Here is a 23,450-nt window from a genome sequence, read left to right on the forward strand (position 1 = left end):
TTAATAATTTATCATAATCAAAATGTCTTTCTAGTAAGCATATCATTATTTCTGATATTATGGCATCTTGGATGTATGGATTAACTTCAATTTCTGGAACATTAAAAATGCTAGGTGGCTTAACTTTATACGTATTATTGCATTTTTTTGTTACATTTTTTTTTTAAGATTTATTTATTTATTTTATACAAGAACCAGGGCACAGGCCAAATGGGCTAGAGGGTGAGAGGATTCACCAGACACAGAACGGGGAGCAGAACAGGCAGACTGATGAAATGCACTGCTGAGGTGAGCAGCGGGCGAGACAGGAGAGGTCTGCAGCGCCATGTGGGACCCTTGCTAGCTGGCCAGGATAGAACCGGTGCTGCAGAGGCTGGTGACAGCTTCACAATGTGGCACTCAACCGCCTGGGCCCCCAGGGGAGGCCCTGCATTTTAAATTTTTAATGGTAATGTAGTTTCCCTTAAATTTGTTATATAACTCACTGCTTTCATTACTGAAGCTTTATTTTGTCATGATAAGTAATTAGTAAATATTTTTGGAAAAGCTTCCAGATTCGAATTAATTTTTAGCATATTGCATGAAATAAAATGATGATGTCTCAATCAATCCTGCTGTGTGCCTTAGTAGACTCAGGAATGTTTCTTTAACTGATGCTGGTTTTACTTCCCGCACCTCCCTTACATCTATACACTGTGTGTGTGTGTGTGTGTGTGTGTATCTTAGATATTTGAGGATTAATTGGGTGGGCAGAGGGGCATCAAACCAATTAAATCTTAGCATCTTCAGATTTTACTAAAGAATATCAATTCTACCATCAATTACACTTTATTTCTGAAGTGAAAATCTGTAGCAACAAGACTAACATGTCAGATCGCACGTCATCTGAATAATGACAAGTCAATGTGAAAAGGTGTCACTTAAGAATTATTTGAAATACACACATAGTTTTTTGCAGATAAGTCCAAATTTTCATTCATGAATTTATATCGTTGAAGTAGAAAACATTATATCTCCTGTCTCTCAATTATTTGATCTAACTGCACTTTATTGTACAAGTTTTCAGCATTCTTTAAAAACACTTTGCCATGAGGTTTGCAAGCCCATGATTCTTTCCTTAGAGTTGCTAAAAATAGTATATACTATATCATTGAGTTTCTTTTCTATAAAACTATGTACATATTTTGTCCAATGTATGTAAGAAAAACATGATTTCCCAGAAGAAACTCTTATGTTTTTTCCTGAAACATGGTGGGAATATGTCATTAGTCACATTTCCCTTTATACTTTTCATTCTTGTTAAGCAAAAGAGTCAGTCTACTGTACATATTGCTCATGTCTTTTTCACTCAATACATTACAATCATCTCCACATCTTGAGCAATTTGCTGTATGTTTATAGTGAAGATTATATTACATATTATTTTACTTTTATCTTTTTATTTTTTTATTTTCTTAAAATCATAATATGATTCTTGTATCTAAATTTTTTTTCTTGTATCTAAATTTACAGCACTTAAAATTTTTTATAAACTGTGAGAAGCAGTTTTAAGATATATACATGTATATATATATATAAATTAAAAAAGTAAATTAAATTAACAAATTGTCTTCTTCTTGTGCCCCATTAATATTCTCCCTAAGATCTGTGAATGTGGATATTGCCACCCATTTTTACTACTAGAAAGGAAAATTAAGAACATTTCCATTTTTATCTTTATATGAAAAATTTTGTTAAAGTGGTTGTTTAATCATATGAACTGTATTAATGTATAGTGATTCAAAATTATAAGAAAGCACGAAAGAAAAATGTTTTTTCTTATAGCATGTCAAAGCCTAATTTTTCTTAAGCAGCACATCTCTTGCCATAAAATGAACACATTTAATTTTTAAGTGTGTAGCTGATTGAAAGTCCCAGGAAAAGACAAAGAACCAATACTGAGGTATCTGTTCTGGCATTTCTGCCATTTACCACTCCCCAAATTGCATCAGTAAATCCCTTTGAGTTAACTAAGGCAAGTATCTTCGACATCAGAAGGAGTCATAGAGTCAACTATGCTTCAGAAACTGTCTATAAATGTTTACACTATTTGGTGTTTACTATTTAAAATGTGAAATATGAAAGGAAAGATAGTACAAACTATAAATATAGCTTTGCTTCATTTCTTGCAAATGCTATTCTTTTTTTTTTTAAAGATTTATTTATTTTGGTCCCACATGGCAAATGCTATTCTTTATTACCATGTAGTTAAGCTTTTTTTTAAAGCAGCCATAACTCTAATCATGAAGAATTACTGAAGAAAGACAGAAAAATGAGTAATTAAAGACTATAATTATGGTTTTCATATAATTTGGTTATGTCACTGATATTTGATAAATGGAAATGAAAATATCAAAGATGAGTAAATGACTCTTGACAATAATAGCAAGTAGTTCCTAGAGTTAATACATTCTCCCAAATTTATTGAGCATTAAACAAGAATTAAGATGAAATATGAGATTCTATTTGAAGCTTGAGATTTTAATTTTCATCACATTTTAAAAGTAAGGTTTCAGAACAATGACTTTCTAGTTTTTAACGCTCAATTAGTCTTAATATTTTACTGGGATAATGACATGGAATTGTGGAATTTATTTTCTTATAAGACAGGGCCACATAAGCAGCTATTCTGAGTTTCTCAAACATCTTCATTTATGACTGATATATATTTTTCTGTCTTTATATTTTATTTTTTATTGAACCAATATTAGATTATAACATTAAAAAGATTTGGTGGGCATCATTGAAAATCAACATGTATATATACTACATTAAATTCATAAGCCAGAATGAGAATGATAAAATACTGGATGGTGTCACTTAAATGCAGAGTACGAAAAAACCAACTAAACCAACCATCAAAAGCTGACCATCTAAGTTTTTATGGGAGGGTGGAAGGCAAGGGAGAGAGATATGGGGAGACCACAATGGAAAACTATGGGACTAAGGGCACTTCAGTGGTGGGAGTGCTACAGTGACTACAGTGGAGAGGGGAAATCCAATACTGTCACAACTCTAGCGAGTTTGTAAAATAATTGTACTTTAAAAAATATATATAAAAGTACAATTCTATCCTTCACTGAAATTGACCCCTTTTCTTGATGATTTACACTCTCCCCCCATCCCGTTTCCCTTCCCCTGTTTTAAACACTAATTGGTCTTATGGTCTAAATTATTATTTTGTTTTATATAGTTCTTCCATTTATTTGGTTTCTCTATGGACTACATATGAATAAAAATCACATGGTGTTTCTCTTTTTCCATGTGACTAACTTCTCTAAGCACAATTTAAATGAGGAAAGTTACAGAAAAATGTTAAAAATAAATCTAACTCTACCTATTATTATCTTTGTTCAAGTTTTCAATTTATCCTCATTTTGTTTTTATCCTTCAGCTATAGAAAGATGAATTTAATGCCTCAATCGAGTTGACTAAAGTTATTAAAGAGGACTAATTTTGCTGAAATCAATGTTTATATTCTTGTACAGGTGGTTTAAATATTTTCTTTTTTTTAACATGTATTTATTTATACAAGAACCGGGGTACAGGCCAGATGTGTGGGAGGGTGAGAGGATTCACCAGCCACAGAGTGGGGAACAGAACAGGCAGACTAATGAAATAACACTGCTGAGGGGAGGAGCGGGAGAGACAGGAGAAGTCTGCTGCACCATGTGGGTTTCTCCCTGGCTGGCCGGGATTGAACAAGCGCTGTAGAGGCTGTGGACAGCTTCACAGTGTGGCACTCAACTGCCTGTGCCACCAGGGAGGCCCGGTTTAAATATTTTCTATTGAAGATTGATACATTGCCATTGGTAAATAAAGTTATCACTTATTCCTATACTAATGTGAGAAAGGTTACCACATTTTTAGCAAATCCAATTACATACATTAATTATCATTAAAATTAGTGCTAGGAACAGCTATGCTAACCACATGACAACATTTCATTTACAATTTCCTAATGAAATTATTTAATTAAGACAATGTGTAAGTTTTTTTTTAAAAGTGCATAAGCCACAACTTTTATTCACATTACTTGATAAAAATTTCATGAAAAATGTAAAAAAAACATGCTGCCAACACATATGAACATATTATATCTAAAATCACAAACTATTTTGTTTACTTATAAAATAACTAGATTGAAAAATGGAAATGTTGACCTGAACAAAGATTCTGAGATTTGATTAAGGAAATTCTGGCTTTTTCTTCAGGGAGTCTAACCTCTTGAGATCTTGTACTTCATTTAACTACTTCTCAATAACCTCATTCTTCCCTTTCTACTTTAGCTTAAAATTTATAGCAATATAGAGAAACTGAACAATAGGTCAAGAAAAAGACAAAAGCTGCAAGCTGATGATAGATCAGAGGCATCCAGCAGAGGGGGAGGGAGAGGGGTCAATACTGGGCAGGAAGAGTACAAGGGAGTATTTTGATGGTTCAAGGTGATGATGTGATGGGAGAACTATGCGGACTACCCCAGAGAGGAGAAACCAATTACTGTACAAAAATGAACAATGATGTAAGAAAGAAATCCATACAACAAACAACTTTAGGATGAAATATTGAGTTCACTAATAGTCTCTTATACTGAAAAGTCATGAAAAATGAGCATCTTAGACTTTGTTCAGGGAGAGTCTGAAATTACCAGAAATTTAACCTAAGTCTGGAAACTTTAAAAGCACTGAAAGTATTTGTTAAATTAATTTTGAACTTCCAGTTGAAAATATTAGCTGATATTAATATGAAATAATTGAATGTATTAAATTAGAAATAATCTGGTTTCATATTTTTAATGAGTCTGGATTAGAATTAGCACACCAGGTCTACTGAGACCTTGAATGACAAATATTCCTGTGAATTGAGTTAACAGGAAGGTAGACTTGTAAATTGAAAAAAAAATAATGCAGGGTAAATGGGAAATAATATTTGTTTTGCCTAGCATTCTTAGATTTAAAAAAATGGTACAAGTAAATAGTGATAAGGGAAATTTTCTTTTCCCATTTATAATGGAATTAAAATGTGGGAAAATATTCAAAATCTGTCACTTTGATGAAACTGAATCTACTTTTCTAATAGTAATTGATAGATTTGGGGTAGAAATTAGAATAACTTTACTTAAATAATGAAGAATGATTGAATTTATTTTCTATAAATACCAGTCCATTTTGTACTCATATAATTTTAAGTATTGAAAAATAGTGCATTTACTAATCAAGACCAGGAAATAATGCAGAAAAGTGCAAAAGTTATTTGATTATACTTCATATAATCAAACAGCTGCTTTATGCTACAAGCAGCTTGTAACTAATGTATGTAATGTATTTGACAGTGGACATGGTATACGGTCCTTGTGTGCTGATTTAGACATTGGCATTCCCACTAATAGTTACTGATTTTTTAAAAATCAAGAATAGAATGCAAAAGAAAGTTCATCTAACTAAGGAGTTCTCAAAATGGGCAGAGAGATCAAAAATTCTGTGCATTTTTATGCCCTTTTCTGCAGTTCCAATATAAATATAATTTGCATAAACATTTAAATTGAGGGCCTATTGGTTCTGAATTAGTTCTGTATCCATAGGCATATTTCATTTCTTTAATTTTCAGTGTATTTGCATTAGCTCCCATTTATTTATTTATTTTTTTAGATTTTTTTTTTTTTTATTTATACAAGCACTGGGTACAGTCAGAAGCGCGGGAGGGTGAGAGAATTCACCAGAGCCAGAGTGGGGAGCAGAGCAGGCAGAAAGACCGAAGTACACTGCTGAGGGGAGCAGCGGGCGGCAGGAGAGGTCTGCACACCATGTGGGACCTCTGGTGGCAAGGGCGCAGGCGGGGATCAAATGGGCGCTGCAGGGGATGCAGGCAGTCTCACAACCCAGAGCTCAACTGCTGCACCACCGGGGAGGCCCATAGCTCCCATTTATAACTGATGTATTTCCATACATCACAAAATAGTACCAAATTATAGCATTTAATAGATATCTACTTTAAGATGTAATGAATATATAAATGAGATTTTGTTATAGATAAAATGTAATAATATTTTTATAAAATGCATATATGCTAATATATTTCATTTTTTGTTGTATTAACACAAGTAGTATATCAATAAGTCTTATATATACAAAGTGGGTTATCAAATTCAAATTTATACATCATATTTCAAACATATTTTTGCATAGTAAATTAGACACTGGAAATATATCTATTTTAAAATGATGGCTAATATCTCATTAATTCTGGGATAACTCAGTTCTCAAAATTTCAATTTGTTAGATACAAAACACTTTCTATCTCTCTTTCACACACACACACAATATTAGGTAATTTGTATTAGGTAATTTTTCCCATAGAAAAATATATTTTAGCATCTACACACAAATCAAATCCTTGTATTATTTGCATAATTTCAACTTATTTGCTTTTATCTTATGAAAACTGAGTCAAATAATAATGCCTGCCAAGTCATATCTATCTCTAAATTCAAATTTTTTGACAATGAAAAACACTAGTAATATTTTATCAGCTTACATGTCTAACTTCAAAGGGCTACGTATCTTAAAATATTGATAGGTTCCACATCAGACTTTAAGTAATTGATAAATGTTAAGATTTATCATATTAATTTAATATCATTTCCAATTTATAAAAGCTTATATTTGTTACAATATTATGTAAGTAAAACAATGGATATATAGACCACATGATATATCTCATAGGTTTTATTAAGTTTAATACAATTTAACATATACTAAGGAGCTATTTGCCACAAAAATGTTACATTTCTGCATTTGAGCAGTAGCAATGAAATATATGTAATTCAATCTCAAAACACAGACAAGAGAAATTACTACCAAAATAGAGGAAGCTATAACTAGCCTTATTGACAATCAAATCATGTGCAAGATAATGGGATGTCAGTTACATTCTAAGGAAATGATATACTTTAGCTTTTCCCAGTTTAAACAACCACACAGTTTTAAATGGAGTATGATGATGGCACAAGTAATCTTTACTCCAAAGCACTCACCTACTGTCAGCTGTCCAGTTAACTGCCCCATGTGATTTCTTGCATTCACTGTTACATTTCTGTCAGACTGTAAGACCAGTGGACTATCCTGAGAAACATGTATAGAATAAGAAATCAAATAAAAAAATAGAAATACAGTCAAAACTTAAAATATAAAATTATATTGAATTTGTCTGGGTATAGTCAAAATACTATTTTTCTTCTTTATATTAGGCAGTTTTCTTAATATTCCAAACACTGATTGAATAATATTAAAGAATATGGGCACCTCATAATAACTACTTGAGAGGATAGGAGTGCTGCTTTGTAAATGGGCATTAACTTTTGGATCCAAACATCACAACTCCAGTGATCATTGAGCATCAGAAATACAGTGACCTTCCTCCTTCTCTCTTCCCAGTAGCATAATTGCCTGCCTTTGAAGATATTTTAGACCCAATCAAATTGTTTAGATCCTATCCAAAGTGCCTTTTGAAATTATACTTGCAACTATTAGACATCATCTCCTGAAAAAGTGCTTCCTCTGACCAATTCAACCACAGATGCATTCAATTACCAAACTCCTAAAATCCATTTATTTTGCTTAAAGCACTTATTATAACACAAAGTTTATTTGGCTCATTTACATTTATTTTCTTTCTTTCTTTTTTTTTTTCTGTCACAAGAGGAAACATCCATGTGATAGAGAGGCTATGCTAGTCTTGTCTACATAATTATATCACCACTGATACAGGAAAACATTTACTGTATTTATTGATTGGGTAAAAAAATCATAAAATTGGTATTTCTTGGCTTATTTACTTCCTGTGTGCATGCTTTGTAAGTCACAGAATGGCTTATGTAAGCAGTTATATTGAATATAAGAACATATGTGCCTGGAAATACTCTTTCAGTATATATACTCTTAGCCAGATATTTACTTTTATCATCAATTTAGTACTGACTAGTAAAAAATTTTTGGTTCAATACCAATGCCTTAGGAATCTCAATATTAGACTTCTGCAACACTCCTGCCTCAACAAAGTGATTTACAATTCATTACATTTTCATTTTTATGATCTAAAACTTAGCCATAAGTTTTCATTCATTCATTCATTCATTCATTCATTCATTCATTCATTCATTCTATTGAGTGCTCACTATGTATATGTAGTGTCCTAGAGTATAAGGACATTTCAGTGATCAACTAAAACATAAATTTACAAGTAATTTTCAAAAATTTGAGGAATAAATTTATTCTGGAGAGAGAGAGAGTTGTACAAAAACTATCAATTTAATTATTTGCTTATCTATTGTAACAACTCAGTTCTTTGTGCCACAAATCAAAATTGTTACACGCACTGTTAAAAAATCAAATCTACCTACATATGAGGAGGTATGAACTTAAATGTAGTGTTGTAAAACAATATTAATCTCAAAAATAAATTAATTTAGCCCTTTTATCTATAGTTATGTCTGTGCTGTAGACATTTACCTTTAAAACTATCTGAAGTATTTAAAATTAATTTCATCTCTTCTTTCGAGCAAAGTGTTCATATTTTGTTTACAATATAGATTATGGACTAAGGACTATTTATAAACAGTTACAGTTATTGGTAAATAAGTAGAATACACAAAGTGAATGGCTTAAAAAGTAACAAAAATCTATTTTATGTTGGTAAAATTAAATATATGTAATCTAAGTAATTTAAAAAAGGAGTTTGAGTTAAATGAAATTACTCTGGGGCCTCCCCCCGTGGCGCAGCGGTTGAGCGCTGGGTTGCGAAGCTGCCCGCAGCCTCTGCAGCGCAGGTTCGATGCCCGGCTGCTCCTCGGCCACCAGAGGAGGGTCCCATATGGCGTGCAGACCTCTCCTGCCGCCCGCTGCTCCCCTCAGCAGTGTACTTCGGTCCTTCTGCCTGCTCTGCTCCCCGCTCCGGCTCTGGTGAATCCTCTCACCCTCCCTCACTTCTGACTGTACCCAGTGCTTGTATGAATAAATAAATAAATCTTTAAAAAAAATAAATAAATGAAATTACTCTGAATGTAAGAAATGGCTGAAAAGGGCCTCCCCTGTTGGCGGCTGAGCTCTGGGCTGCAAAGATGCCCGCAGCCTCTGCAGCACTGGTTCCATCCCTGGCCACCGGTAAGGGTCCCACATGGCGCGCAGACCTCTCCTGCTGCCTGCTGCTCCCTCAGCAGTGTACTTCGGTCCTTTTGCCTGTTCTGTTCCCTGCTCTGGCTCTGGTGAATTCTCTCACCTTCTTGCATTTCTGACTGTACCCAGTGCTTGCATAAATAAATAAATAAATAAATCTTAAAAAAAAAAAAAAAAGGCTGAAGCCTATAGCATCTTCCAGTTCAAAATCATCATAAAATATATTTTTTAAATTTGCATTCACAATTTTTCAATATTTTCATGATATAGCATGGTTACTGTTCGTTTTTAAGAACTGATATGCATATGTGCTCTCATGTGTATCTATAGACATTTTAAACCTAAATTTCTGTGAAATCTAGCATAGAAGCAGCATAACCTTCATTATATTTAAGGACTATATGCATTTATTAAATAATTTTTGCTTTATTAAATATTTTAAGATGAAAGAAAGTCAATTATACAATAGGAGTATCATCTAATGTAGTAGAGGAACAGGGTTGGGTTAGAATTGCAAGTGTCTTTATTTGTAACCTGTCAATCCACTTTTATTTTTCCTATTCTAACTGTAGGAATTCTGTTGAGGTCTTAACCCTGGCACTCTTACATTCTCTTCATATCATTCCACTAAATTTCCTCAAAATTAAAATTTTATATCTAAATTAAAACTTTACTATGATAAAAAGAGCAATGACTAAAACATTAAACATAGAGCAATCACAGTCAAGGAGCCATTGTCTACATTGTATTTTGTGAATATCAATATATCCTCATGCCATGATGATTTGTTCAAGTGTGATCAGGTGAACTGAACCAAAATCAAGTAACTATCTTTTGATAAACAAAATGCAAAGCAGGCAAAGTGAGAGACAAGAGGGTATAGAAGGGTAAAGAGGATAGGACAATAGTACTGAACTTAAGTGGAGGGATGGGCAAAGCATGCGTTCATGTTGAGGTGTGGAATAATGAGAAATTCTGGAAAACAGGGATTACCTGTTTATGAAAAATGCTGATTTTCATTTTGTTATTAATTTCTTATTGTTACTATAGTACTGTTATCATCATTCTTATTTCACAGATGAAGAAACTTAAGTGAAGAGAGAGTATATATCACTTGCTGTAAATCACAAAGCTAATAAGTGATTTATTTTTAGCCCTTCTAGAGTATAAAATCAAAATCTGAAAAAATATAAATTATAAAACTATGAAATTGAAACTTAGTTAAAATTCCTTTAGTACCCCTGTATCTATAACGAACATCCAATAATGCACTAAGCATGTAAAATACCACTTTCATCTTGCCATCTTCCAAATTTCAGTGACACAGTCTGCTTTATTTTGTATTATTTTGTTTTCTCAGGTTTTAGAGTAAGAGCTGAATTTCCTCTGCCCACATATTTTAGAAGCTGCCATCTATGACCCATTTTGCTTGGTGTAGATGACATGCATTTGATAGTCTAGTTCTTGGATATACACTATTTCATTTGAGTTTTGTCAGGTAATTTTTAAATCTACATTGATATAAATGATATAATTTTTCAATAATCCTATATTTCCTCAAATCCACTGTCTTCCTCTTCCCAACATCTAATAAGCTATATCAGAAATGTTTCTTAAATGTAACTATTCCTGTCTTTCCTGTAACCACTCCTGCAATATAACCACTTCCCCTTACATTAATTCTTCATATTCAGTATTATTTTTCTAAAATATTTTATAAAAAATATTGACATGCTTATATTAAAACAACACTAAATAGAGCATTTATTGATTTCTCTTTCACAAATTGGAAAATTATATGCATATTCATAAAATATAAGGTGCGTTATAATATGATCCCATTCTACTCCTGTAGCTCTATTTTATAGCACTTCAGCATACAGGATTTACCCATATGTCCCATCTTTTCCATGATATGCCACTTCTGTGCATTCTTACCTTCTATTCCCCAAACCTACAATTCGTATCCACTTTCTAACTGGCAAAGTTATAGATATTTTCAAGTTTCTTCTCAAAGTCATGTAAGCTTTCCTGCTCCTCTGAAGGTAAAATTCACTCCCTCTTTCAGTACTTGCATCAGTGCTGATGTCTGACATTGTACTTGTTACAAGCTCTTTGGCCTGCTTTGCTTTGATCATTCATTTATTTATGTCCTCCATTAGACTGAACTGTCCTGAAAGCACAGTGTGTTGTCATTTTCTTTTACACACAGATACTTTGGAAAGCAGTTTGCGTCATTCTTGCTACATAAATGTCTATTAAGGGAATGAGCCAAACTGAGCACATTTACAGCATACTGCACTCAAGTCATATGTGCGTATCTGGATTTGTGTTTAGGCTGTATATAAAGGACCAAGCTCTTGCAACATTTTGGGGGAGTGGGCTCCGAGAATGTTTTCTAAAAAAAGTCATTGATATGGAACAAGTCATATCACATTATGATTTTATTTATATTCATCATTTCTGCCCAAGGCTACTTCATTCCTTTCCTTATGAATTTGATGTAAGCAAAAAAGGTAATTTTTCTCCCTTTGGTTATAAAACCATTACTTTAAATTACATATCCTTAGAATGCAAATTATTTATTGTTGAAATTTATATCTTACAGATAGAAGGGTTGATCATGAACAGGAATGTAACTAGGGCTATTTAACTGACTCCTTCAAATTCTGTATACACATTTTCCCATAAACGTGAAGTAGTGTAGGGGAGAGCATTTATTTATCAATCAACTTTTCTATGCTTCTACTCCAACACTTAATGATAATTTCCCACTTTCCTTCATTTTCTGTTACCAATTATCTAGGCATAGAGGTCACTAGAGCATGACCCTGTGAGGATGTTCTGACTTCTGATTATTCTTCTGGCTCCTCTCTGCTTTTTAGTACTATATAGAATCAGCACAGTTTAGATAAACTTGTGAAGTCCTCCTTATTCCAATGACTACTAAAGAATGTGCCACCAGAATAATGTGACAAGGAGCAGTTTTGCATATGGGAATTTATTTAGAGGGATCTTTGGTGATCCACCACTTCCTATATCATTCAATAAGCTACAGTTCTAACTTTAGATGTCAGGAGACAGGAAATAAATGGTTCCTGAATCATTATCCTAAAATAAATATTGTACCTAAAGAATGAAGTTTCAGATCAATCATTTAATAAGATGACATAAAATCCAGAGACCTCGCTTTCTTTCCTTTCAAGTGTCATGAGGAGCTCCAGGGAAATTGTCTCCTTTTAACACCTTCCTCTTGGGCTGAAACTCTTCCCCATCAACTGTTCCTTCAGGTTCTCTTTAGGCTGATCTTGCCCTTACTCTAGTCCCAGGGTGTTAACTCTCTTCACTCCAAATATTGAAACTCTTCCAAACACTATGGTGCTCTAATGGGAGCCTCAGGTATGCCCAAAATAATGGAAAAAAAGGAGACCAGGTGATCCCTAGGTAGAATACATAAATTCTATCTTACTTTGGTGGGTGGAATGAAACTTTAGAGGATATATAAGTATCTTCTGTTTAGTCAACTTATATGTCCTAAAAAAATTAACTAGGAATTAATTCTTTTAAATCCTTTAATTTATGGTGGTGGATGGACTATGGGTGATTTGGTGTGGGTGCAATATGGTAGTAATACCTGATGGGGCTATCTACGTATGACTTCAATTAAAAACAAATAAATTAAAACAAAAATAAAGCCTTCTAAATTAAAAAAAATGCTACAAGGAACTAATTAAGTTTTCTAGAAGTGGAAATATCCAATAATGAGATGGTAGATATTTTAAACCCAACACTGCACAGTCTTTTCTACTTCTTTTGTAATAGCATGCTAGAGAGCACACCAAGTGTATATTTTTGTATGGAAAAGACTTTATTTAAATGCACACAAGAGATGAGGAAAAATAGAAAGTTTAGTAAGGAGCCAAACCTCAATTATTTTTCTTATAACTTGTTTGATATTGATACTGGAAAATGAATAAGAAGTCTAAAATTGAAATATTACAACACATTCAACAAAAAAAATCATCTTTCTCAAATAAGATGTATGCATATTCCTACAAATGTATGCCTGTTCCTAGAAATGCCCAAGTTAGAGAGAAAATAAACTGAGGCCTTAAAAGAAAAATCATCTATTATAATTTTCCACTAAAATATGTTCATATTCATTTTAATTACATTTCTACAAGTTGAAAAAAATCATTTTCTTTCTCTTATAATCTGGTTGGCTTATGAAGTTCTTCAAATATCAGAAAATATTAGTTTTCAGTTGATTTCAATTTTCAACTTGATTTTTTTGTATGTTTAACAATTTCTGCATAAACATAATCAGAAATAATATATTATATATTAATTATAGCAAACACTTTTCCGCGATGATAAAAGTTAATGGAATGCCAAAATAGGTAATAAGAAAAACAATTATTTATAAAATCAATGGTTAATTTTATGTATCATTTAGCTGGGTTATGAGATGCTCAGATATTTGGTTAAAAAGTATTCTGGGCATGTCTGTGAGGGAATTTCTGGCTGTGTCTATGTAGGCTTTTCTGGATGAATTTAAAATTTAACTGGTAGACTGAGTAAAGCAGATTGCCCTCCTTCAATGCACTGAAAACCTAAGTCGCATAAAGGCTGAGTAGTAAAGAATTTGCCTGTCTTTGAACTGGGACATCGACCTTCTCCTGCCTTCCAACTCAAACTCAGGCTGGACTCACCTGGCTCTTAGGCCTTTGGACTAGTCTAAAACTACATCATTGGCTCTTCTGGATCTCCAGATTTCTCACCACAGATCCCATGACATCTCAGCATTCACAACTGTGCAGTCCATTTCCTTTCCTTATAAAAAAATCCCTGCTCTATCATCTCTATTTCTATATATCTACCCATCAGGTTGGTTCTATTTCCCTGAGAATTCAGGTTGATTCAATACCCATATTAATTATTAAAGAAACATAGTAAAATATATATAAGAATATTAAACAAGACAGAGATCCTACATGTGATACTTATCATATTTTTATGGACTCTAATTTTCTGTATTTTGAAACATTTTGCTAATTATAGTTTTATACCTTTGTCATATCTGATAATACAATTGTGCAAAAAAGGAATAATTCACTGTAATTTGCATAAATATTAATTTAAAACCTGTAGGAATTCTTATCCCTTTTTTCCTTAACTAAACAAAGGGATAAAAATCATCTCTAAGGGCCTCCCTGATGGCGCAGTGGTTGAGCGCTAGGTTGCCAAGTTGCCAGCAACCTCTGCAGCGCCGGTTCAATCCCCAGCCGCTGGGCGAGGATCCCACATGGTGCGCAGACCTCTCCTGCTGCCCACTGCTCCCCTCATCAGTGTACTTCTGTCCTTCTGCCTGCTCTGCTCCCTGCTCTGGCTCTGGTGAATTCTCTCACCCTCCGGAACTTCTGACTGTACCCAGTGCTTGTATAAACAAACAAACAAACAAACAAATCTTTAAAAAAAAATCATATTCACAAAGTAATTAATATTCTATAGTAGTTTATGTGACATAATAAGCATTGTTTCTGAATTCAGTCAATGTATTCATATTAACTTTATAATTTACATCCACTAATGAAAGTAAAATGAGGGCCTCCCTGGTTGTCTAGAGATTAAGTCTCAGCACTATTATCAGTGTGGCCTGAGTTTAATCCCTGGCCAGGGAGCTAACCCACATGGCTTAGCAGACCTCGCCTGTCTTACCTACTGCTCCCCTTAGCAGTATATATCAGTAGATCTACATGTTCTGCTCCTCAATGTCTGTGGTGAATCCTCTCATCCCCCGCACCTCTGCCCTACACCCCAGTTCTTGTATGCTTAAATAAATAAATAAATAAATAATCTCTGAGATTGTTTTTTCACATGAGTAGAACAATTTCAAATTTCTGACATGGGTACACTAATATAGGAAAATATAAGCAAAGATATTTGATATTCTTATAGGAAAATCTAATGATGACAGGTTTATGGGCCAGTTAAAATAAAATTATATTATTGGCTATATAAAATTGATAGTTATAGTATTTGGAAAATTTAGACTATATCAGACAAAATATTTTTCAAACTACTGCTAATATTGCATAATAATTTTAATTTTAATGAGTTTCAAATAAATGATACATTGTGATAATTTTATAGGCATTTAAATAAAATTTATATAAAAGGACTATTTATTTATGATAAAACCGGGAATGACATTCATTTTGTAATATTCTGCTTAGGATATTTTGTAATTCCAGAACCTGATGACTTCTGTCTTTTAAAAATTTTAGAAAATGTTCATTTGTAAGCTCTTAAATAGTGCCTCTCCTTCATTCTTTACATTTTCCCCTTACAGAATTCATATTTGGAATAGGATATATTTTCTTTCATTTTATATTTATGCTTTCTTAACTTCATGTCTTCATCTCCCTGTATCTGTTGAATGCTGGTTTAGGATTTTGGGTCATATGCTTATTTCTCCCTCTGCCTGTGTTAGTCACCCATTTAGACATTCATTGAGTTAACATTTCATTGAGATATCTTTTACTAATAAATTTTATTTTTGGTTATTTTTCACATTGGACTGATGAAGTATTGGTTTTATTGTTATTGTTTTTTATTTGTTCTCTTATTATTCTGTTTATTTCTTAAGCATTATTATATATACATATATCGTATTTTATAATTCTGTATCTAAAAATCCATATCTAAATGTGTATCTAAAAAGCTGTATTTCAAAATCATTGAAGTGGGAACTCTCCTGGTGGTGCAGGCAGTAGAGAGCAGCGCTGTGAATCTGTCCTCAGCCTCTGCAGCGCCGGTTCGATCCTGACCACCGGGGAGGGACCCACATGGTGCGGCAAACCTCTCCTGTCTGGCCCGCTGCTCCCCTCAGCAGTGTATTTCGTCAGCCTGCCTGTTCTGTTCCCTTCTCTTTCTCTGGTGAATCCTCTCACCCTCCCACACATCTGGCCTGTGCCCTGGTTCTTGTATAAATAAATAATCTTTAAAAAAATAAAAATGAAAATCATTGACGTAATTGAAAGATCTAAATTAGTGAATCATTGTTTCTGTTTCACCCATTGTGTTGACTTGTCCCCCTGTTATTTTTTGTTGTTTGTTCACTTACTTAGCCCATGGATAATATGTGAGAATTTACAGGAGCCTGGATTAAAGAAATATTCCTCCCAAGAAGATTTTGAATCATTCTTGCTAGGTCCAGGAGGACCATAAAAGTGAATTTATGAATATGAATATTAATTAGATAGAGCAGGGCAAAACTTACAGATTTTCAAAGGATATTTGTAAGTGTAATTTACAGTTGAAAAACCAAATCCTTCATTTTATATCATTGTTACATAAACAATGTCTCATTCAGCAAAAACAAAGAAATAAACAGTATAGAGATGAGGGCTGAGAAGAAATAAATATAAGAAAATGACACTTATTTTAAGCATTGGGTAGATGATATGAACAAGTTAGTATCTGGAAACAGATATTTTCAGATACTTCTAAAAAAAGTGTGTGTGTGTGTGTTTGCAGTTTCACATTTTTTTGTAAACTGTTAAATCACAGGTATAGTCATTCATAGCTATGACACATAGCTATATGCTAACATAGCACTTGTTCTATTTGGTAAGTAGTTTCATTCTTAAAAATATTTCCTGGAAAGTCAAGACTTTATATATGAAGAATGTAAACTTCATCTGTATTTCAAAACTGACCCATTATTTTGAAACAATATTTTTAAACCGCAGGGAAAGAATATATTGCTTTAAAATGAGTTGTCTGTGTTGAAATAGTAGGAACAGGAGGGGATTACCAAATTAATTAGCTTGTTTAATATTAATAAATGTTTAACAGAAAGGTGTTAATTTTTCTGTTAATGCAAAGAATTAGAGATGTGTGAGAAATCAGAGAACACTTTCATAATAGAATTTTTGAAGTCTTTTTTACTTATAAAACATATTACAGTTTTTATCAACTGTATGTTTTTTTTTTTTTAAAGACATCACCCAAAGAGCAAAGAGCAGAGGAAACAAAGTATGTATGTTTTTATGAAAAGAGTACTTCTTCCAAAATGATGTTAAATATACTATAAACTTAAGCATAATATTAAATTACCTAATTTAACTAAAGGCTTTTAAACCATGAGAAAGAAATATGTGCAGACACAAAGCTGCGGCTTGTTCCAGCAAATTTGGTGTGAGAATTGAACCCCAAATTTTAGCTTGACTTTTCTAGTTGTTAAGGCAAAATAAAAATGTTGTATTATAAAATTTTCATTACCTGATAAAGCAAGCAAGGTAGAAACATTTTTCCCTTAATACTAGCATTTACTCTTCTGTCTCTGAGAAGTTTAAGCATTTGCTTATAAATTCAGGCAAATCAAATGACAAACTGCACTATAGGTACTGAGGTCCCCCTGATCTAATCCGATTGGGGCCAAATGAATACCAAGAGAAGTCAGAATTTCTATTCATGCCAAAAATAAGTAAAACAGAAAACATGAATGAATGGGTAAATAAATGAACAGTATCAGAAAACATATTAAAAAAATTCAATACAGCAGTCAAATGTTTCATTTACCACTATTTATATGTAAAAATAATATATTAATCTGTTTTTTATTAATGATTTATGTTTGTAACATGTAATAGAAACACTTTTTCTATTCATTCTTTCTCCTTATCATATTTAGAAGTAGAATGAATGTGCATACTTATTTTGGAAATTGAAAGATATAATTTAATATTATATCTGTATTTGTAATGCCTGAGATTCATTTTACTAAATATGAGTGATAGATTTAATAAAGTTATAGTGAGTGTAGGGGACTAATCTGTATTCATATATATTCACATTCTACAATGTAAAATTCTTCATAATTAAGTAACTGAATTTTCAAAGAGATAAAAATAACTTCCTCAACTATGAAGTGAAATATTGAACTAGAGTCAGAGTAATCATATATTGAATCCCTATGATCTCTCCAACTGTAACTGATTTTGCTCTCCATTCCAGGGGGTGTGACATGGGGTAGTGTCCATGTGCCTCAGAGCCATTTCAAAATAATTATTCAGGGGCCTCCTTGGTGGCCTAGGGGTTAAATCTCAGTGCTACCACCATGATGGCCCTCTGCTGGCCAGAGAGCTAATCCACATGGTGCAGTAGACCTCTCCTGTCTCACCTGCTGCTCCTCTCAGCAGTGTATTTCAGTAGATCCACCTGTTCTGCTCTCCACTGTTTCCGGTAAATGCTCTCACCCCTGCATCTCTGGCCTACACCCCAGTTCTCCTATGCAAAATTAAAAAAAAATAAAAATCTTAAAAAAACCCAAAAACCTAATAAACAAAAAAACAAATAATCCTTCCTCTTTAATCCACCCTAAACATTGAATCTCATATGAGCACACTACTTACTCCACTACTCTTTTTTATCCTCATTACTAGAAGATTTTGTCTTCTGGCTCACTCACTATCATTATCTCAACATCATTACAGTCATAAATTCTTGGTGATTTCAATTACCACACAGATGATTTCTGATACTCTGAACTTTTGAATTCTTCATCTATCATTCAATGATTGTGTTAATCACCTCTGTTAGCCTCTCAATGGTCACCCTATGACACTATAACTACTAAATGCTGCAATTCTTCCATTAACTTCTCATCAAGCATACCATGTATAAAGATTTAGATATATCTAGCTACAAATTCACTTGCACACAAAAATATTCTTTACTTCAATGTTATTTAAACAATGAAATGGCAGGGGAACTTGTTCAACATTTTGGTTGAAGCTACACTTTTAATTATAAAACAACCAAAATAACTGTGTTATTTAAAGAAGAACCATTAATTACTAATCACTTTGTATCACTGGATTACCTTATGTCTTATCGAAGTATATGTATATTAATGAATCATTGGTATACCTTAAGAAAATTGAAAGAAAATTTAAACAAAATATTTTCTCCTTCTTATGAACATTATAATTGAAATATTAAAAAATAAATAGCTGTGTCCTAGTGAAGAAGAAAATATTTTTTATGCTTCCAATTCAGAATTTCTTCAGACAACAAAGTTATACCACTAGTCACTAGGCTGGCATATTTCATTAAAAGTATGGAGCAATCCTCTGTACATTTTACATGTGTCCAAAACCCCCATGATCTCCTGGAAATCTTCTAACCTGTACTGCATATTGGACCTATACACATTACAGCAAAGTCAATAAGATAGTGCAGAACTTCTGAATAGCTCTAGAAATCCACTTGGTCTAAATGAACCAAGCTTACAGGTTATAGGTTAATTAGGTTCAGAGGTTACAGTATACTACATTCATGCGCAGGATAGAAAGAAATCTAACCAGAAGACCTACTTCTGCGTATACAATAAGTACTGGAATTATGTCAACTAATAGAGTATAATAGTCAAAATTCATCTTAATATTGTCACTCTATGATGATGAGCTCACAGAGTGCATTCAACATATCACAAATTAATATAAAAAATTCACAAAATCAATTTGATATTCTTATATCAATTTGATATAAGAATCAATTTGAATCACAAAATCAATTTGATATTCTTATAGGCTCACCTACAAGCAGGGCAAAGAGGCATTATGCTATAGCTTATATATCTTAAGGCATTTTAGGCAAACTATTATGATCCTCAAGTTTGAGAATTATGTGCAGCATGATGGAAATTAATGAAAAAATAAGTTTATAGAAGCCATTGCAAGAATATATTCTTGGTATCTCCATGATGGCAAACTAACATCTAAAAATAATTAGGCGGTCTAGATAATGTAGCATAATATAAAGACAGAGAGTGAGTATTTAACCTTACAAAATGTTCAAAGCAATTTAGCCACCAGCATGACATGTACTAGGCTGCATGCTTGTGTTTGATTCACTGTCCTTAAACTCAATCTTCTATGCTTCAGCTATTTCTATTATGAAGATACATATAGCACTATGTAACCTTCAGGATATGAATTTGAAATACTGTGTTCAACAAAACAAATGCAATTTTCAATTTGTCATGTTGTATCCCAATTAGTCTGCATGTATACACATATACACACACATACATACTGGGTTTATTAAAATGGACATGCAGGGCCTCCCTGGTGGCGCAGCGGTTGAGCGTTGGGTTGCGAAGCTGCCCGCAGCCTCTGCAGCGCCGGTTTGATCCCCGGCCACCAGGCGAGGGTCCCACATGGCCCGCAGACCTCTCCTGCCGCCTGTTACTCCCCTCAGCAGTGTACTTGGTCAGTCTGCCTGCTCTACTCTCCCCTCTGGTTCTGGTGGATTCTCTCCCGTGCTTCTGACTGTTCCCAGTACTTGTATAAATAAAATCTTTAAAAATAAATAAATAAAAAGGACATGCAAACAGAAGTGTCCTAATGGAAAATATTTAATATCTGAATAGTAGAGGCAAATAACTTTTTTTTAGGGGAAAAAAACATTTTTTTTAAAGATTATTTATTTATTTATGCATACAAGAACTGGGGTACAGGCCAGAGATGTGGGGGTGAGAGGATTCACCAGAGACAAGAGTGGGAACATAAGAGGCAGATCTACTGAAATACACTGCTGAGGGGAGCAGCGGGTGATACAGGAGAGATCTGCTGCACCATGTGGGTTGCTCTCAGGCCAGCAGGGATGGAACCACCTCTGCAGAGGCTGTGGACAGCTTCATAGTGTGGCGCTCAACCACTTGTGCCACAGGGGAGACCCGCAGAAAACTAATACATATTTTTGTTGTATGCAATTTCAATTCTTAAACTAAATTAAGTTCAATTAAATTCTTAAACTGTCAGATATCTTGCTGAGAAAAATTATATTCCCTCACCTCTCTAATACATGGACAACTAAGTTGGTTCCTAGGACTAGTAGGGTGATATTTAGTATTTAAAGGAGAGGGCCACTGTCTAAACAAATAACTGGACTATATCTTTGAAGGAAAACAAATATTTTGATAATTAATGATCTTAGTATTAAAGAGTTACTTTACTATGAATGTTTTTTGGAGATGTGAAGTCATATTGACCGCCGTTTTCTTAAACTGAAGTACACTAATGAGTTTACTCCTTTTCAAGAACTTTTACCACCATAATATTTTATAAGCCTCTTTAGAATAATTTAATTAATATTAAATAAATTATCTTCTTTCATTTGAGTACAGATTATTTAGGATACACAAAACATACTACAAGTCAGCTGGGAAGGTGAAGATTGTCAGAGAATCTAAACTCTAAATATATGCAAAAATAAATAGCTTAAAATTATTGAATTATCATAGCAAAAATATTCTTAAATGATTTGATGTTGTCAAACACATTGAAAGATAAAGGAGTAAATTGTAACCTACTCCTCCAATAAATTTAAGCATGGCAAAAGAAGCATTCATAGGGACAGGCAAGGATATAGTTTTTGAGAGAATTCCAATCTGATTGAATTAGTCTTTAGATGATAGCATGACTATCAAATAGTAAACTGCACTAAAAGCCATTAAATTAGCCTGATATTGAATGAACTTCAATTTTCTAGATAAAAATCTCTAATAATTTACAAAATATAGTAAAAGGGGGCCTCCCTGGTGGCACAAGGGTTTAAGTGTGAGCACTATGAAGCTATCTGCAGCACAAGTTGGATCCCTGGCCAGGGAGGCAACCCACATGGCGCAGCAGACCTCTCCTATCTCGCTTGCTGCTCTCCAAAGCAGTGTATTTCAGTCAATCCAGCTGTTTTATTCTCCACTCTCTCACTGCCCCCTGCACCTCTGGTCTTCACCCTTTCTTGTATGAATACATAAAAAAAATCTTTAAAAGAAAAATAGTAAGAAGTTAAAAAAAATTCAACTTTATTAATAAGCTCAAATTAATGAAACAGAGTTAAGTGTTAAACTCTTCTTTGCTTCACAAATATTTTAATTGTAAGAAATGATTGTTTGAGTAGGATGCTTCATTTAAGCAACACAAGATATTTAAAAATATTGTTCTGGAAGTGTGGCCTGGAATCACACCTTTGACTTAAATATTGGAGCAAACCTAAGACCCATGTCACTTTTACACTACACTTTTCCTCTAACTTCCAATATGTTTGTCCATTCTGTAGATTGTGAGTATGCCGGTTTTCTGCAGAGGATGAAGCAGACGCATGGACCTGTTTATCTTGGATTAAATATACTGAATTGCTCTTTCAAGCTTCAACCTACTTTACTGTTCTTGAACCGTAGCACTCCAAATGAAGATCTTGATCCACATCTGATCCAAAGCATTTTACTCCTGAGAGACAATGAAAAGCTACTGCTATGAGCCTCCATGCAAGCATTGCATCTCTTGTTTGCAAAAATTGACTCTGAGAAGCCAAAGTTAAACTTATCCATTTTCATTTCTCTTAAAAATGGTGTTGAAGGGCCTCCCTGGTGGCACAGCGGTTGAGCACTGGGCTGCGAAGCTGCCTGCAGCCTCTGCAGTGCCGGTTCGATCCCCAGCTGCTCCCCGGCCACCAGAGGAGGGTCCCAAATGGCGCGCAGACCTCTCCTGCCGCCCGCTGCTCCCCTCAGCAGTGTACTTCGGTCCTTCTGCCTGCTCTGCTCCCCACTCTGGCTTGGTGAATTCTCTCACCCTTCAGCGCTTCTGACTGTACCCAGTGTTTGTATAAATAAATAAATAAATAAATCTTAAAAAAAAATCTTTCTTAAAAAAATTGGTGCTGAAGTAATTCACATAGATCAACAGAGAATTTTCATTGTTTTGCATGCTTTAATTCACTTACCAATGCCTTAAATGAAATTTTGACATCTGAATAATATATAATTTTAAGTAGGGTGACCATATGTCATAGTTTTCTAGAGACAGTCCCAATTTGCACTACTATCATGCATAACCAGCAGTTTTCTGGTAAAGGTTTAATAACTCCCTCTCCATAAAAGAAAGTCCTGTTTGATAAAGATTTAAAAACACCTTCTCCGGAAAAGAAAGTCCTGTTTGTAGCATTTAGAAATTTCTGTAGTGTAAATTATTTTACCTTAGCTGATTTCTGGCAGACTGACACCATTGAAATTGGAATTGAAAAATGTACAGTCATTTTATTTTTCTTCTAGCTTTATTGAGCTAAAATTGACAAAATTTAATATATTTAAAGTGTAACAACATAATGATCTCATATATATGTACCTATTGTGAAATGATTTCTACTAATGAGCACAATGATCACCTCATATAA

At 33.6% G+C, this 23,450-nt stretch overlaps 1 protein-coding gene across 3 annotated transcripts in view; it reads right to left on the bottom strand.

The window, feature by feature from the left end:
• Nucleotides 1–23,450, bottom strand: part of SGCZ (sarcoglycan zeta) — a gene marked incomplete at both ends in the record, with an annotated part of 897,398 nt that overhangs the window by 91,251 nt on the left and 782,697 nt on the right. For all 3 annotated transcript variants that reach the window (XM_084232793.1, XM_084232794.1, XM_084232792.1), the window contains one exon: nucleotides 7,073–7,160. In XM_084232793.1, the coding sequence (XP_084088919.1) occupies nucleotides 7,073–7,160 (88 nt within the window). The remainder of the gene's footprint in view (nucleotides 1–7,072; nucleotides 7,161–23,450) is intronic.

The sequence above is a fragment of the Talpa europaea genome (assembly GCF_964194135.1).
Source record: "Talpa europaea genome assembly, chromosome: 4".
Classification (NCBI taxonomy): Eukaryota; Metazoa; Chordata; class Mammalia; order Eulipotyphla; family Talpidae; genus Talpa; species Talpa europaea.